Here is a 16,704-nt window from a genome sequence, read left to right on the forward strand (position 1 = left end):
ATCCACTAAATTATTTTACTCTTCTTTCCCCAAAATTATTGTAGTCATAACTCATAAACATAGATATACTTTTTTCTTTCTATGTCTGTCTCTCGGGCAGGTCACCATCATTGCAGATGATAACTGCAGATTTTTATGCTGGTCAAGAGAAAGATTAACTTACTTTCTGGAATCAGAACCATTTCTATATGAAATATTCAGGTATCTTATAGGAAAAGACATTACAAATAAGCTCTACTCATTGAATGATCCCACCTTAAATGATAAAGTAAGTACTTTTTCCGAGCGTGTTTATTTTGCTAAACAATTCTGTATAGTGAAGTATACCTCACTTTATGCAATATATATTTTTCTGAATTTTCATTTATTCATCATATGTTAAGTAAGGTGGGGATGCTTGTAATTTAGAGACCCTCCAAGGGAATCGTTTCTCAAGAGCATGGAAATATTTTGTAATTATTATATTTGTCATTACCTAGTGAGGTGTCTGTAAATGTCAGGGACCTCCATTTGTGATGATGTGGTGCTGATCTCTGATAAAGAGTCTTTTAATCAATCTAAGGAAGATGGTACACAAGTTGGAGGCATGGATGGGGGACGAGGAGGTCAGGAAGGTAGGGTAGCGGGAGGCTGCAGACTGAAAAGCACTGGCAAACTCCAGTGAGCATGAAGTTGGCATTTTAGCACTGGTGTCTTCCAGTTTTGGACATCCTTCTTGTCAAGCCCCCTTCCAGAAAGCCCATAAGTGACAAGAGAGAGAGGGGAGGGAGCCTGTGGTGATTCAGTCAGGAATTTCAGAGCCGTATGGATCTTCTCCAGTTTGCAATGTGATCTTCATTTCCCCACATGTGCGTAGAAGGAAATTAAAATGATGACAGAAGAGAAATTGCAGACCATTGTTTCCGTGATAAGTACCGTTCTCCAGAAACTATGCACATGGGTGTGTGCTCTCTTAAAGTCCTCTTGTCTAGGCCATTTATCAAATCAGGGTGGTGCTTATTCAGATTAATAAATAAGCTACCGAGTGTATTAAATTTTTGTAATGTATGTGTAGTGATAGCTTATAATAAAAGTTATAGCTAACATTTATTGGCCACTTACTCTGTACCTGGTAGTTTTTTATTTCAAGGAAAAACTAAATGCTGTTTATAGGGAATATATGACCTAAGTTCCATAGATCTCAGAAATCTTAAACCTTTGCTTTGTAGAAGGCCAAAAAGTTGGAACACCAGCTCAGCCTGTGCACACAGATCTCCATGCTGGAAATGAGGAACAGTATCGCCAGCTCCAGTGACAGTGATGATGGTTTACACCAGTTTCTTCGGGGCACCTCCAGCATGTCCTCTCTCCGTAAGTTATCCCAGACTGAGAGTCCTCCAGAATTCCGCCGGATGTCATTGGAAATAGACAAATGACAACCGTGATCAGAAAAATAGCTTGGCAAGGAACAATTGGGCCACCCCAAGGTATCAGCAAAAGTAACAATTTTTTCTCGCTTTTCCTTGTCCATGTTGCCCCTCAGCTAAAAATCCAACATGAGAGCTCTTATCCCTCAGTCTGAACTGCAGAAATTGTTGGCTTGTTTTGCTGCACACTCTTCTTAAATACTGGTTCACTGAGATAATGTGAAAGACTCCATATGGTCTGCTGGGTATTCGGCTTTGTTGCTTTCATGATTTTAGTTCAAGTGAAAGCCTAGACCCAGCAATGGGAATGAATGAATGAATAAATAAATAAATAAATAAATAACACAAGATAACCCCTTTTATTGGTGAAGATTTTATTGGCATACTGTGGTGGTAAAGCAGACAGGAAGCAGGAATTCTTGACTCTTGCTCTCTGGAGATGATACGTGTACAACCTCTATGGAAATATGACCTGTCTATTTAAAATTTAATGCACACACCTTTTGACACAGAAATGTCCCTGCTAGAGTTTTACCCTATGTATATGCTCTTGGGCAAATGATACTGCATTAAGTGCTGTTCATTCCCGCATTTTTCCACAATTGTAAAATTCTGGGACAAACCTAAATATCCATTGGAAATAAAACTGGTAAATAAAATTTTGGTAAAAAAGAAAATGATGGGAAATAACTGCTGGGTGTTTTACTGCTGACTGGTTATCTCAGTGTGAGCCCCAAGAGTTAACAGGTGACTGGGTGATAGAATGGTCCTGAAGATGAAGGAGACCACCCAACACCCAACACCCCTGTGAGTTACCTCATTCACACACACACCCACTGAGAGGCAAGTTTTCCAAGATTATCCTATGGGTTAGATCATTTTAAAACATTTTAAGTAAGGAACATTTTAAGACACATAAATTTGAAGATTAGTAAGTGAAAGGAGAGAAACTAAATTATTTTAAGAATTATTCCAAGAACAATAGTATAAGAAGAACTTTGAACAAATTCATCTGAAGTAGCAAAAAGTTAGTCAAATTCTCCCATTGCATAAAATAAAAAAACTATTAATGTTTCCAATTGTATGTTGATCCGAAGAAACTTTTAAGGAAATACAGGTACACATTCAACAATCCTAAATGTTTATGTAAATTATCTTGTAACTTTGGATGCTTTAGATAAATTGGATTAAGGATGTTAAGTATTACATAGTGTAGAGAGGTTGGAATTGGCAAAGCAGTGTAATGGGCGTAAACTTCCAAAGCAAAGTCTAGGCATAGAAATGTGTTGTGGACCCAAAGGAGATTTCAGGAGTAACACAAATGAGAAATGGGAGATGGCTGTATCTTATTCTAACATAACTTTTGAAAGTCCAGACTGAGGCTGACCAAACTCTGCAATCTGCTAACATATCAAATGCATTATCTTGTTGAAACAGTTTGGTGGTTACTAAGCATTTTCAAGTGGACCCATCTTAATTGCATGTATTGTAATTACTATACTAAGAAAGGTCAGCAGAAAGGGAATTCAACAATAAGTTTTTGTTTTCCTACAGTATTTTATTGCATAAGCCACGTCTTTGGGGAGTAAAATAACATTTTAGAAAAAAAAGTTTGAGAGTGTGTTGTTTAACTAGAATAAAAGCACCTTTTCTAGATGGACATTTGTCCTGTTTGTGCCACCAGAAACCTATATTACCGGGTGGATTGATCACCCATGTTGTACGTACAGGCCTGGGTTCAAATCTTGCACTAATGATTATTCGTTGTGGATCTAGTCAGTGTGGGTTTGGGTGTGGGCATGTGTGAATTGTGCAACAAAGCCCTGCTCATACCCAATTCCCTTCCACTAATCCCTGTTCTGAGTTTCTTGGCTTCACTCCCTGCCGTTTAATGAAAGACATTGGCCCTTGAGCACCGCACTGATATAATTATGAATTATTTAATTCATCCTAGCATGTGATTCATCAAAGACTAGTTGGTTCTGGTTTCTCTTTCTTAGGTTTTAGCTCAGAACTGAAGTCTGAGGCTTCCGTTTGTTTTGTTTTGTTTGCCAGGGCCATCAATACGCTGTCTACTTGCCCATACTACAGATGACATTTCTTGTAAAACAGAGAACACAGAACCAGTCTCGTAAGACTCTTAGGCTGAAGTAACAAAACTTACCACTTTTGGAGCATGTGGGAAGTCTTAGTAAATGCGAGGTCCCTCAAACAAGCGAGCTCTTTCCATTCTGGGTTTCGACCGGCCCTGGGGGGCGACTATGGCGGTTCCTCTCAGCGGTGGAGGCAGCTTCATGAATGCTAAGGAGAGAAGGGGACAAACCTTTATGGACAGTAGTCACTATTATTTCTCAGGAACTCTGGACGTAATCACATGTAGTCTTTAATCCTGCGCGGAGAGCTATGCTGGGTTTTGCTGGAGGACACAGCACCACCGGCCTCCCGGATCTCTGGCTGTGACCAAGGGGCTGCTTTCTCGCGCATGTGCACGCTGCGTGCTACTCCAGGCCCATGTCCCCCTTCGTCCGGGATGCCAAAGAGTCCCCCTCGGTCTGGGATGCCAAAGAGCAGCCCTTATTCGGATGGCTGCCATTCGGGGCAGAGGAAAAGACAGTGATGGCAGAATTATGTGACGGCTCTGAAAGCTCCCACTTAGAAGCAGCGCATGCGGGGCGCCTGGGTGGCTCAGTCGTTAAGCGTCTGCCTTGGGCTCAGGTCATGATCCCGGGGTCCTGGGATCAAGTTGTGTTGGGCTCCCTGCTCGGCGGGGAGCCTGCTTCTCCCTCTGCCTCTGCCCTGCCCCCTCCCACTCGTGCCCTCTGGCTCTGTCAAATAAATAAACTAATAAAAACTTAAAAAAAAAAGCAGCAGCCCGTGCCACTTCCTCTCACGCCCACTGGATCAGAGGGGTCACTTGGCCAGAACCACCATCAGCAGGTGGATCTTTAATCCTCCTGCAGGGGCCTGAGGAAGGAGGGAAAGCAAGTATTTTGACAAGAACATGGATCTACCTTAGTGAGTATTACTGCATTTTACACCTGAGAAAATTAGGCCTATGGATGCTTATTCACTTGTTCCAGTTGCACAGGGAGAGGCTCTGGGATACAGAGCTAGGTGTCCTGTCCGATCCATGCTGTTTGACCATATTGCCTCTTGGTTTTAAAAAGAAAAGACAAGAAAATGTACATAACATTTGATTAGTGCTTTATAGTTTACAAGTTACTTTCACACCCATTCCTGCATTTACACCTGACAAGTCTGTCAGCAAGGCACATTCACTATTATTATTATTTACCCCTTTGCGGATGAGTCCACCTGTACTCAGTACACAAATCACTTCTTTCTCCTACAACCTACCTCATTGGAGAAACTTACCCCCCCCACACCCCATTCCTCCATTATGACCAAGCAGTGCTGCAGATAGGTTTTCACAGACCCGTTGATTTCCATTTCAATGAAAATTCTTGCCTTATTCATTGTATGGGGGCGGGGGGGGGGGGGGCGGTTCTACATAGGAGCATTTAAATTATCCAGTAATGTCCTCTGGTCATTTAGCATTTGGTTAGCTTTCACTTCGCCTCATATGTCCTTCCAGAATTACAAGCAATGCTGCTCTATAAGAATTATATTTATTTTATATATTTTCCTAATTAAGCAAGTTTTACATTATTCATTCTAGTCATCAACTCAAATACAGAAGTAGATTTAAATATTAAAATCCATATCAACATTTCCCATAATTATTTTTCAAATCAGGATCAGCATGTACCCATTCCATTTGGTTGAAAAGTCTCTGAATCTCTGGGCTCCCCTTCCATCTCTCTTTCCGTGTGTGTGTGTGTGTGTGTGTGTGTGTTTGCATTTTTGTTTTGTTTTGTCTTGTTTTGTTTGTCCTGTAGAAACTTGATTCTTAAATGTAATTGTGCATATGAATCACTTGGAGATTTTATTACAGATTCTGATGCAGAAGACTGGGGTGGGACCTGGCGTCCCCCTGATTAACAAGTGCCCCAGGGGTGCTGATGTGGCTGGCCCCTGAACCATGCTCTGAATAGTGAGGAGTAGGAGTCCCTCCCTACAGTCTGGAATTTTGCTGAGTGCAGCCCCATGGTGGTTGCTTGTATTTCCCATTTACTGGTAGGTAGATCTCCAGGCTTGCGTAGATTCTGGTGAAGGCACGAAAAGAGATTGCTGCTGATCCCATTTCTTACGTTGTGCTCTATTTTTTACGTATATCACATGATGCTAAGTCCAGAGCCAGATCTCTACTCTTTGCTGCACAGACTCTGTATTCCACGTCAAATTATCATCTGAAGACAAGAAAGTAAACTAATGAGATAGTCCGAGAAAAATTGCTTCCTTCCTAATTATTCAGTAGCCCATAATCCACTTAGCTCCTTTTCACTTTCCTGTGGCTTCATTTACTTGTTTCGTGTTTGGAAGCGTGATTGTGAGGCAGAAGGACCAGAAAGGATGGGCCGTGCTGGGCATGTGGGAAGGATTGCGTGCCCTTCTGTGGCTATAAGCTCCCCTCTCTGCTCCTGCCCCGTGGTGCTCATCAGACTGCCTTGCCATCTCCTCCTCCTTATGAGGTTTAGCTCCTACGTGTGCTGTAGAAAACACACACGCATACAGATTGATCGGACTTGGCAGGTGCATCACTGACAAGCAGTCCCGGGCACAGGCGTCGTCATGGCAACAGGAGGCCATGTTCTGTTTCCTTAAAAGTTTTGAACTTTATTTTAGTTAATTGGGGTTAAATAACCTATTGTTGTGGTTGTTTGTTTTTTTTTAAATCCTGAGGTTTTATAGGCAATGCATTCTGTTGGAACTCGTCTTTGAAAGCTTTTGTTAGTTTAAACCATGTATTTTTTTCAGAAATTATAATTAAAATGTATGACTTTTAAAGACACTATGAAATATTTAGAGTGAGGTTTTTTTACTGAGAAAAAAATCTTTTCAAATGTTTTTTGTTATTAATGTCAAGATGGCATTCTGGACGATCTCCTAATTTCACGTGACCTAGTTGCACAAATATGCTTTAAGTGAGCTTGCATCTGGTTAGTATTCTAATCTGCAAAGACGAGCAGCGTATCTGACATAATGAGTTTCTGTCAGCTTTCTTGCCCATTTATTTACCTGGAAAGATACAAAAACCAAGACGGCAGTCTCAGTTTCAAGGCTGCTTTCATGAAATAACCTGTTCAACTCAATTTGTATTCCATTAGCCCTACGAATAGCAATAGACAAATAAACAACAAGCTTTACGTGAATTATCTGGAGAAGTAGAGAGGAGTTGGGGACAGGCAGCAGGAATACTGAGGGAACAGTTCTCAGATCCACCAAGATGGCTAGAGAAAAGCAGTGCTCCCACTTTGTATGTAAAGTAAGGAGCAGCTGAGGGAGGCTAAGTATTGGGGTCAAGGCCACTGGGCTAGCTCTGAAACAAAGAAGTGTTGAATTTGTTATAAGTTCTTGTTTTGCTTTTTACCCTATGGATGGATATCCATATCCATTTGGGAATGTAAATTTGGTTAGGGATGTTCAGCCCCTCCTATCGCAGCTGACACATCCTGACCATGTGCATTTAATCTTCACACCCACCCAGTCAGGTTGGTGTGGTGTTTTCCCCTTTTAGGGTTGAGAACTAGGACATTTATTTCCTCTGAGTCCCTGGTCCCCCAGCCAGTAGGGCCTGTGCTCTCTGTCTCCAGAACTCCTGTCATCACCAATCCGTTCACTGCCTTCTATCCTCAAAGTGTTTTCTCTGTAAAATGATGGTAAAGGGACTTTATACAGTTATACATTTTTTTAAAGATTTTATTTGTTTACTTGAGAGAGAGAGAGAGAGCCCACAAGTCGGGGGGAGGGGCAGAGGGAGAAGCAGGCTTCCCACTGAGCAGGGAGCCCGATGCAGGGCTCGATCCCAGGACTCTGGGATCCAGTCCTGCGTCAGGCTCCCTACTCATGAGGGAGCTTTCTTCTTTCTCTCTCTGCTCCTCCCCCCCCCCCATTTTCTCTCTCTCTCTCTCTCTCAAAAATAAATAAAAATACTTTTTAAAAAATTAACAAGTTTATATACACACAGATAACGGATAGTAAAAAAAAAAAACAAAAACTTTCAATGAAAAGAACTAACCCCCTCCAATCTAATTGCTCACTACAAGCAATCACTTTGGAACAATTTTTTCCAAAATGCTAAATACTGTCCTATTATTTATTGATTTATCCACTTAACGTTTATCTACTACCTAACTTAACTCCCTTTTAACTTCCCTTTCCCCTTCTGATCAATTTGGTGATATCGCTAGTTTTTATTCTTTTATTATTTACCTTTATAACATTAAATAATATACTTAAACCTCCATTTTGTTTTCTGTCTGCAGCAGTTTTAAAGGTGAGGACATTAGCCTCTCTACCCTTTCTTATTCTTTCCCCTTCTACCTTTACATTGTTGTAGGTCTCTTCCTTAACTTTTAAACAATCAAGATTGATAACAAGTATATTCTGTTATCTCTTTTTTTCCAAAATATTTTTATTGTCATAAAATACATGTAACATCAAATTTACCATCTTAACCATATCTAAGTGTACAATTCAGTGGTATTAAGTACTCTGTTCTTTTTTTTGTAACAACAGTTAGGTCTTCCTTGCTTTCTCTATGATTTGTTTTGCAAAGCTTAAGCAAATAAACAATGTTGACATTATTTTGCTTTATTCAGAACCAAATAGTGGACTGTGACTACATTTCTTTCTTTTTAGTTATAAAGTCATGATTCCTGTTCTGTTCAAAGAAGACTGTTTCTAATATCAAGTACAAATGGATTCTCCTTTCATATACAACACAAAAATCATGCCACAGTTTACTTCATACTTGACTTTACTTTTTTTTCCCCCGGAGGTTTTTTATTGTCTTGCTTTGGGAGCCATTTTATTCACCATGTCCCTAGTATCTTGTAGTTTCTTATTCATTCTGTCTTTTAATTGAAATCCAATTTGTTCTTCTTAAAGTCTTGGAGCAGTTGTTTCTTTTTTGAGCCATGCCTTCTCATACTGCTTTTTGTCTTTATAGATATTTCTAGTTGCCTTTTTTCTCTTCATCCTTGCATTTTTTTTTTCTTATATCTGTAGTCTCTCAGTACATCAATTCTGTGTCCCGTTTATCTTAGAGACCTTCCTCACAGAACCTTCCATTCTCCTATCTCATCCTGGGCTAGTTGTTGTCTGGGTCTGCGCACAGCTACAATCCTGGAACTGCCTTCCGCATTCCTCTGAGTTTATTCGCCATCCCCATGATGTTACAGGTTTCTCCTTGTGGGCAGGAAGGGGCTGCAGGACTTCCACTGTTCCTCTGCTGCTCACACCTATTGCCAGGCAGCTCAACACCCCGAGCACCCATGTGGGTAGTTACCAATTGATCTAGAAATGACCTGTTGGGCTAGAGAAAACCTCCTCATGGGAACCACTCACCTCCAACCTCTCTATTTGCCATAATTTGTACATTTCTTTGGTTGAGTCCCTCAATGCTGGTGCCTTAGTTTCTCTAAGGGAAATTAAGGATAAAAGCTATATCTACCCTTCATCATTATTTTTCAGAAAGTTTCAATCCAAACTCAGTCTCCTCAATTTAAAAAAATCTTATGATATACATGGGCAAGGCAGGAAAAGGGATGATAATCCTCTCTAACAACGAAGCCATTAAATCCTTCCCTATCCCCATTCATCAAAAACTGTATAATCTAATTAAAATTCTAAACCCTTTGTAAGGTTTTTAATTACTTGCTAAAGCATTTGGCCAGATGGTTAAACATTAAAAAAATAAGAACACTTTGAAAGGAATGAGGGAAATGTCATCAAAGTTAACAGAATAAAGGGGAAAAAATCATATAACATTATATTAGATAGTTTACCAAAGTGTTCCCCCTTTATAAAAAATGTGTATCTTAAGCAGAGAGAAAAGTCACTTGACAAATTTCATATCGTGATATTCTATTTATTGGGAGATCAAACCTGAGATTGCTTATTCATTCTCTAGAATGGGGGTGTGACCTTCACTCTGGATTTAAGCCCAACAAATATGTCTGTTTACTTTGACTTCTAAGAGACGCCCTGGGGCCCTCATGTAATTAGAAGCACACTGAAATAGAATAAGCTTAATAAGGACAGAGTTCTGTCAAAGGAAATTTCTCTTAGCTCATTTTTCACTACTCTGGATACTAGAATTTTGACTGTTAGATAAGAGCTCCACTAGTCTGAATGTAAAAACTCTTCCTGTGGTTCTTTGACTCGGGACCTTAGGAAGACAGGAAAGGGTCTGGTGGGGCAGGCTAAGCTTGTCCTCACAGAGGCCCACGACTCGCTTGCCCTGGCAGGCAACAACCTGCAGCATGCGCAGTGGGCCTCCATACAGACTCCTCCTCAGCGAGGAGCCAGCACCAGCTGCTGTCCGAACAGGACTGCTGAGGAGAGACTAGACTTCCCAGGTCCAAATCTTCCAGTGGGCGTCCACAGTGTTGTCACCCTCTATGATCTGACAGGAGTGGAAGCGTCCACTGTTTGGTTCAGGGCTCTTACTGCTAAGCCTCTCTCTTCTACATGTGCTCAAAGCTCCTATTTTTGAGTTTGAGTTTTTCTCTCTTCCTCTCAGGATTACTGTTCTCTCTCTCAGCTGAACACGCCGAACGTGGTGTACAGCTCAGAGGAAATTCTGCACTGCTGACTGTGCCTTCTCAGGGCACTGGTATCTACGGGAGGGATGTAGAAGTCTTTCTGACAGAAGATTTTTTGCCACTTGGTGTAATATGAAACATCCCCCAGCAACAGTAACTCTCGACATAACCGTTTAACAATTTCACACCTGATAAATCTGGATTGCGGTTCAGTCTGAGACTATTTGTTTTACATACTTTTATAATAAACTGTGTTAATTGGCACCCAGAGCCAAGAAGGAGATAATTATAGCTAATAGCAAAAAATAATGCTAATTATTTCTTCTTAATTATAATAAATACCAAAGGATATAGTTAACCACTTCTGTTTCCCAACTATAGAAGTGGTTTTAATAGAGGAAGGATAGAAATCAGCTTTCTGGAAAATTTATGGATATGGAATTATTTGCCTGCCTAGAATTTGGAATAAGTGAAAAGTAAAGCATCATACAGAGGTCATGTACCCCATAGTAATAACCTTGAGGGACAAAAGTAATTTGAAAAAGCACTTAACTAAAGATAAGTTCAATTTCTTCCTCTCTCCTCTCCTCATGCTCTTACATCTAGGTAGGTTTGGGCCTTCTGGGCAAATTTCTGATGATGCATCACTGCATAAAATTAATGAAAAACCAGGCAAACTTGTAGAAAGAATTTATTAATGTTCAACTTGGGAAATGTAAGATAGTTCCCTTGAAGCAGAATATGCTCTCTTCTTTTTTTATAGTTTTGGGGGGTTTTGTTGTTGTGCACACTCCAGATTGGGCTTAGATTTATTAGTGGACAAAGAAATTGTTTCTAGCAGCATAGTGATGGTGACTGAGTCTTTCCACCGAACCAGCAGGTGTCTGGTCAAAGTTGGAGAGCATCAGATCTAGGGCAAGTGAGTTCCTGCTCCTCAGAGTCTGACTTTCTCCTGGCCACAACAGTGACAGATCCGCAGGTAGACCAGGTGACCATCACCCTTGGCCTTCAGGGGTACAGGAGGCCCAGGCCAACTGAGGTTGGGACAAAGTGTGGGCACTCTCTGCGACCCTGACTCCTATGGAGGGGTCAGGCAGCCAGCCGGCACCAGGTAGCTTCCAGTGGTTACCAGGTAGGCCCAGTTCCCGTTGCCTTCCAGTGCATCTGCTGGGGGTGGGGCGGTGGGGCGGAGGGAAGGAAGGACAGCAAGGCGCTGCTGTGGGAACTGGGACCAGAGGGGTCTGTGCACTCTAACCCAGCCACGAAACCTGAAAGGAGAGTGAATCTAGTATCCTGTGCAAAGAACGGTAGCAGGAATATGCAATCTTGCCTGGCTGTCAGGGCCCGCAGTCTATCCTGCCAGAATGGGACCCTGCCGAGGTGGCCCCCTTCCTGGTGAGGAAGGCGTTTGAACACCACAGCTGCCCCACTCGCCTTTCCTTCACAGGCTCTCCAGGTTGTCTTTGCTTTAGCTTCTGAGTATAAAGCAGAAAAATTGTATGGATGTGGTGAGCACGAGTTGCTCTGAAAAGTGCACTGAGTTCCTGAGAAACAAAATAAGATCGAGTCAGAGACTTTCAGTTCCCCAACATTTAACCCAGCCTCTGATGCCTTGTCATCACTCAGGGGCACTTTTTGCTGATTGGATGAAAACTTCGTGGCCGGTGATGATACGGCCGAGCCTACCGATGTTTACTTGAGGGGACGGCGCTCTTGCCCATGCTGTATGCACTCCTATAACCTACTGTCATATAATTGAAGTCAATTATATGACAATGATTTCCCCAGGGAACATGACACAGCATATAGTAATAACAGTCCCTTTTCAGAGTGAGGTTTTACTGTAACCTGAGACCGCCTGCACATGAGAAATACAGGTGGGGAACTGACCCATCCGAGATGAAAGGGGATGGCTGTGTGTCTTTCCCTCGTCCTCAGGCTCAGCCTTCTGAAGGCCTCATGTGGAGTTTCATGGACTAAGTAATTATTTTCATGTACTAAGTAATTATCAAGGACCTGGCTACATGGGGGCTACTTCTCAGGACAGGAGAGGGTGTGGTTACAGCCCGCAAGATGCTCATTTTCCAGTAAGGGACAGAGGCAGGTACTTCTGATCACAATGAACTACAGAACGAGTTGTCGGTCTCTAGGGAATAGAATCTTTCCACATAAGGAATTAGGGAAGACTCCAGATGAAGGAGGTGGGGTTTGACCTTGACCTTGACCTTGAGGAATGGATAGGAATTTGATGGGTAGGGATGGGAGTGGAGAGGCCACTCCAGGCGAGGAGAAAAGCAAGAGAAGAGGGAAAGGATGAGTTGGATTTGGGGAGCAGTGAGTTTGCCAGAGGTTGGACTGGAAGAGGAAGGAGGCCCGACTTGGAGACCCCTGGGTGTCACCCCACGACTGTGAATGACTCCCACACCACTGTCTTTTTAATGCTATGTAGGAAGCACCACAGCTCTTCCTTGGCCCCGGCAAATGTACTGGGGAACAGACAAATTCTTTCACAGAGAAGTTGAAAGTCCTTGGAAGGTTTTCACCAGGTCATTTCCAGTTGTCGTGGGTCCTCTCTTCATTCTCTCTCAGTGGGAAAATGCACCGATTGGTGATGGAACTGAGAAGGCAAAGAACTTCTGACCCCGATGTAGATGGCAGCCGTAGGATCCTGTTTTGATAGATGGGCTAAAACCAGAGCAATGAGTCCCACTTCCCCAGTCAAAATAAAGTGGGTGTGTTTCTTTTACGGGTGTTATACAATCATGTCTGAATGCTCTACCTTATTGATTCAGTTTAATGCTCTTAGACATGCCATCTTGTTGTTTGTTCGGAGAGTTTTTATCTGACTGCAAATACTCAGCCTGAGTTAATGTTTTATGAGGCTCAGTCATAACTGGAGGCTAGACATATGACGGAAGCCATGGCTATTTTTTTAAGACAATTTTGCTGCACATGGGACCGTTTCGATAGAGAAACATAAATCCCCATTCAAGTACAAGTCCCGCTTGTTTTTATTCGCCATTCCTACCGGTGATCATGAATTTTAACAAATTTTCTAATTACTTAGTCCATTGCCCTCCATAGACTGTATTAATAACTCGTTTCATTAACTTACAAACTGACAAAATGACTATTGCATCCCGGGCACTGAGGTAAGAACTATACAAACAGTCAGCCACTTAGTCCTCTTAACAACCATATGAAGTAGATAAGAGCATGCTTCCTATTTTACAGATAGGGAAATTGAGGCAGGGAGAAGTGAAGTAACTTGCCCAAGCTCACACGGATTGTATTCGTTGCCACTTGAGTAGACATGCAAATTGGAGGTTGTGGTTGGTGGTTGTGCTCTCGCCTGCGAGAAAAGGCTCAAAGACTTGCCTGGATGATTCTGCCGCGCCGTGCTGCTCCGTGACAGAATTGTGTTCCTGGGTCCTTTTAATAGAGGCTCATTCTCTACAGTTGATGTCCGTCGTTGTCTTTCAAGAAACTCAGTATTTGAACTGATTGTAAATGCTTGAAAGTGAACAATTTCCATGTTGGCACAGCAAACACATCAACTATACCAAAGCCCAGGCCAGTCTAACTCATATCTATCTTTTTTATGTCGGAAGCTGTGGCTGTTGGGAGCAGCATCTGCCCGAAGCGTGCCTGGGACCATGCAGTTCGTAATAAACATGGAGCGGCATTTTCTGTGTGCCCAGCACCCTGCTGAGTCCGTGACCCGGTTATTGTGTTTTATCCCCCAACAGCAGCACTAGGTGGGCCCTGGGATTATCTCCCTCCCTTCTACAGATATGGAAACTGAGGCTTAGTGATGGAGTGCGGATCACACAGCTAGGGAGCAGCAGAGCAGGGTTTTGAACCCGGGAGCTGTGTTTTGCGCCTGGGGCCTTGAGCTCGGTGCGTGCTGCCTCCCCTGGGGCTGTGTGGCTCTGCAGGTCCCCTGCCCGTGCTGCTCGCCCACAGCATCTGCTGTCAGCAGGGACTAACAGGTGATCTCTGTAAAGTTCTTGTAGCAGTTCTGCTACGCATCTTAGTGGGGTCCCACTACCCCCCTGTGCTCTATACCAAGTATTTGAAGAGTTGGGTTTCAACCATTGTTCTTCCATTACCAACCTTACGCCGGGCCTGAGGTCAGTATTTGCTGATTGACCGATTGACGGAATACCATTCTGCCCTGTTGGAGGGCAGCAAGGGCACCACGTGGCTGTGGGCGGGGCAGACAGGGACCCTGACAGAACGAATCCTGACATTGAATGTGGGAACGTTGTGGAGGGGTGTTTATGCTGTCCTGGGAGCTGCTTATCAAGCACTTGAGAAGTCTATGTGCCCATCTATAGTAACTTCTACTCTTACTTTTAAAGCACGTTTTTTCTCTTTATCGATCGTGGTGTCCCACGCATGAACAAAGGGGGGGTGGACCGAGCCCTTTATCACTTGACTCCTTGGATATAAAAGGCTTTAGGGATGTTCCTGCCCCCTCTGCTCCTTGGGGTTGTATTTTCTTCACCTGGCTTTTCCTTCCTGTGTGCCTGGACTCGCCCCCCTCCCCTCCCCCCCTCCCTCCCCCCTCCCCCTCTCCCATTCCTCCCGCTCCCATATCAGTCCTGGCAGTGACTGGCCAGTGGTGGTGCTACAGATGGTGTTAGCTTCCACAGCTTTAGGACGGAACTCTTCTTTAGGGAAATTAGGAGTTCAATCAGCTGTTGAGGAACTGGCGTCACCATGTATGCTATTAATGCAGGAACAGGCATTCTGAGTCCTAATCAGACTTTAGGGCAACGCAACCCACTGGAAAGTGCATATGTTTGAGAAGCTTCTATCATCCAAACGTGTGCACTGGAATCCATTCCATGTCTGTTCTCAGGACTGAGAATCATTTCTTGACTTCGTCATTTTCTTGAAATGCTGAATTGAAAATACAATATTTAGGGAAATTGCATTCCTGGTGCTAGCGATAGAGTCCCAGAGAGTTTTACTTTCCAGCTGGAGTTTCTCATTGATACATCATACCAACATCAGGGCAGGCTGGACATTAAGTGGTTTTCCTCTCTGTGTCTTTGACAGATGTGCCGTCCCCACACCAGCGGGGCTCCACCAAGATGAAACCAATCGAAGAAGGGGTGGAAGATGACGACGAGGTCTTTGAGCCCGTGTCTCCAAATGCACTGAAAGTCCATCAGTTGCCTTGATCAGAGAGAGAGGTCAAGTGACCAAGATGGAAATTGTCTTGAAGAGACCCTGAAAATACCAGCACTTCTTCATGGCTTTTTGATTAGTCTGCTATAGCACTGATAGTCTGAGGGCAGGAAAGTGAGGGTCAGAAAATGGGAAGGTTATTTGAGCTCTCCTTTTATTAATCAGCTTTTTAAGCAATTATTTTACTGAGCCTTCTGACTAAACCTAGTTCTATTTTGAGATATATATTTTCACAGTGTTTTCTAGATATATTATTGTTTTAACTTAGCACTCTGTCAATGCAAATGCCTTTTCACTTATTTTTTCTGAGTTGTGGTTCATTTTTCTAACGAATAGTTTTTTCTCCACTGTGGCAATGGGGTCGTCCATTTGATAGTCTTAGCAAACAGGGTAAGTTTGAAATTGAGGTTGAGGTATCATTAAACAGGCAGGGAGTCTCAGGCCTTGTTCAACTGAATTTTGAAGCTAGAAGATTATAAAGATGTGATTTGGCTGGTGTTTATTCTCCCAGGCCAAACACATTACTCCACTAGATCACCTTACTTATTTGGGCATTGTGTAGAGAGCTGGATAATGAGCAAAACTCATCAACCTTTGCTCACATTACCCTTATATTATGCTGTGTGTAATCGCGTCTGGAAACCAAAGCTGGAAAGATAACAGATGGAAGCAGTTCTGAATTTAGCTTGACCTGCAGCAAAACTCAGCTCACCTGTGATTTGGAGCCATCTTGTCCCCACACACCCTGGTGTGGGGAACACTTTACTTGGGGTAGGGAGTCAAGTGATTAAACAAGTGTCACAGAAGGAAGTGAGTGAAAGAGCATTTTCATCCTGTGGTCTGAAGTTTCAGGCGGTTCCTCCAGAGCCATAGGTGTCTCCTTAAAATGTGTACCAAATACCCAGGGCCAGGTTCGCAAATGTAAACACAGCTTTGGGGGCAGTTTCCCATAAGCCATGCCATGGGCACCCAACCTAGATGTTGCTGTGAGGGCCTTGATTGTAAATCTCTCTTTCCTACTGGAATCATGTTTCAGGAAACCGGGGTATTCGGCTGGTGGGAAATGAGAAGTTTGCTGAAATCATCAGTCAGACTGGTCAGGGTGACTGTGGCACTCAAATGGGTGAAGCCCATTGATCGACTATGCTATATCATACATCACGCTGATTTTATTTTATCCACTAGAACCAACTTGAGTCAGTCCCCTGTTATAGTAAATGGCTAAGAAAAGTTCCCAATGAAATTACTTTCAGGTAAGGTGAGCCCAAAGCAGCCTGTCTTGTCAAAAGGTGATTTCTGTCAGAGAAGGTTAGATAAGCTACTCAAGGGTCACCTCACTTTCCTAAATCCATTTTAGGCTAATTATTTTAGTAATTTCACTTGAGTTAAATTTACATGCTCGGTCACTCCTAAGAAAATTTCCACAGACT

General features: G+C 42.8%; 1 protein-coding gene across 1 annotated transcript in view; it reads left to right on the plus strand.

Moving 5' to 3' along the window:
• Nucleotides 1-15,267, plus strand: part of BVES (blood vessel epicardial substance) — a 29,349-nt gene extending 14,082 nt beyond the window's left edge. Inside the window, exons 5-7 of the mRNA XM_021693550.1 lie at nt 101-268; nt 1,209-1,350; nt 15,143-15,267. Of these exons, the coding sequence (XP_021549225.1) occupies nt 101-268; nt 1,209-1,350; nt 15,143-15,267 (435 nt within the window). The remainder of the gene's footprint in view (nt 1-100; nt 269-1,208; nt 1,351-15,142) is intronic.
• The last annotated feature ends 1,437 nt before the right edge of the window (nt 15,268-16,704 follow it).

Source organism: Neomonachus schauinslandi, chromosome 8, assembly GCF_002201575.2.
Source record: "Neomonachus schauinslandi chromosome 8, ASM220157v2, whole genome shotgun sequence".
NCBI classification, from domain to species: domain Eukaryota; kingdom Metazoa; phylum Chordata; class Mammalia; order Carnivora; family Phocidae; genus Neomonachus; species Neomonachus schauinslandi.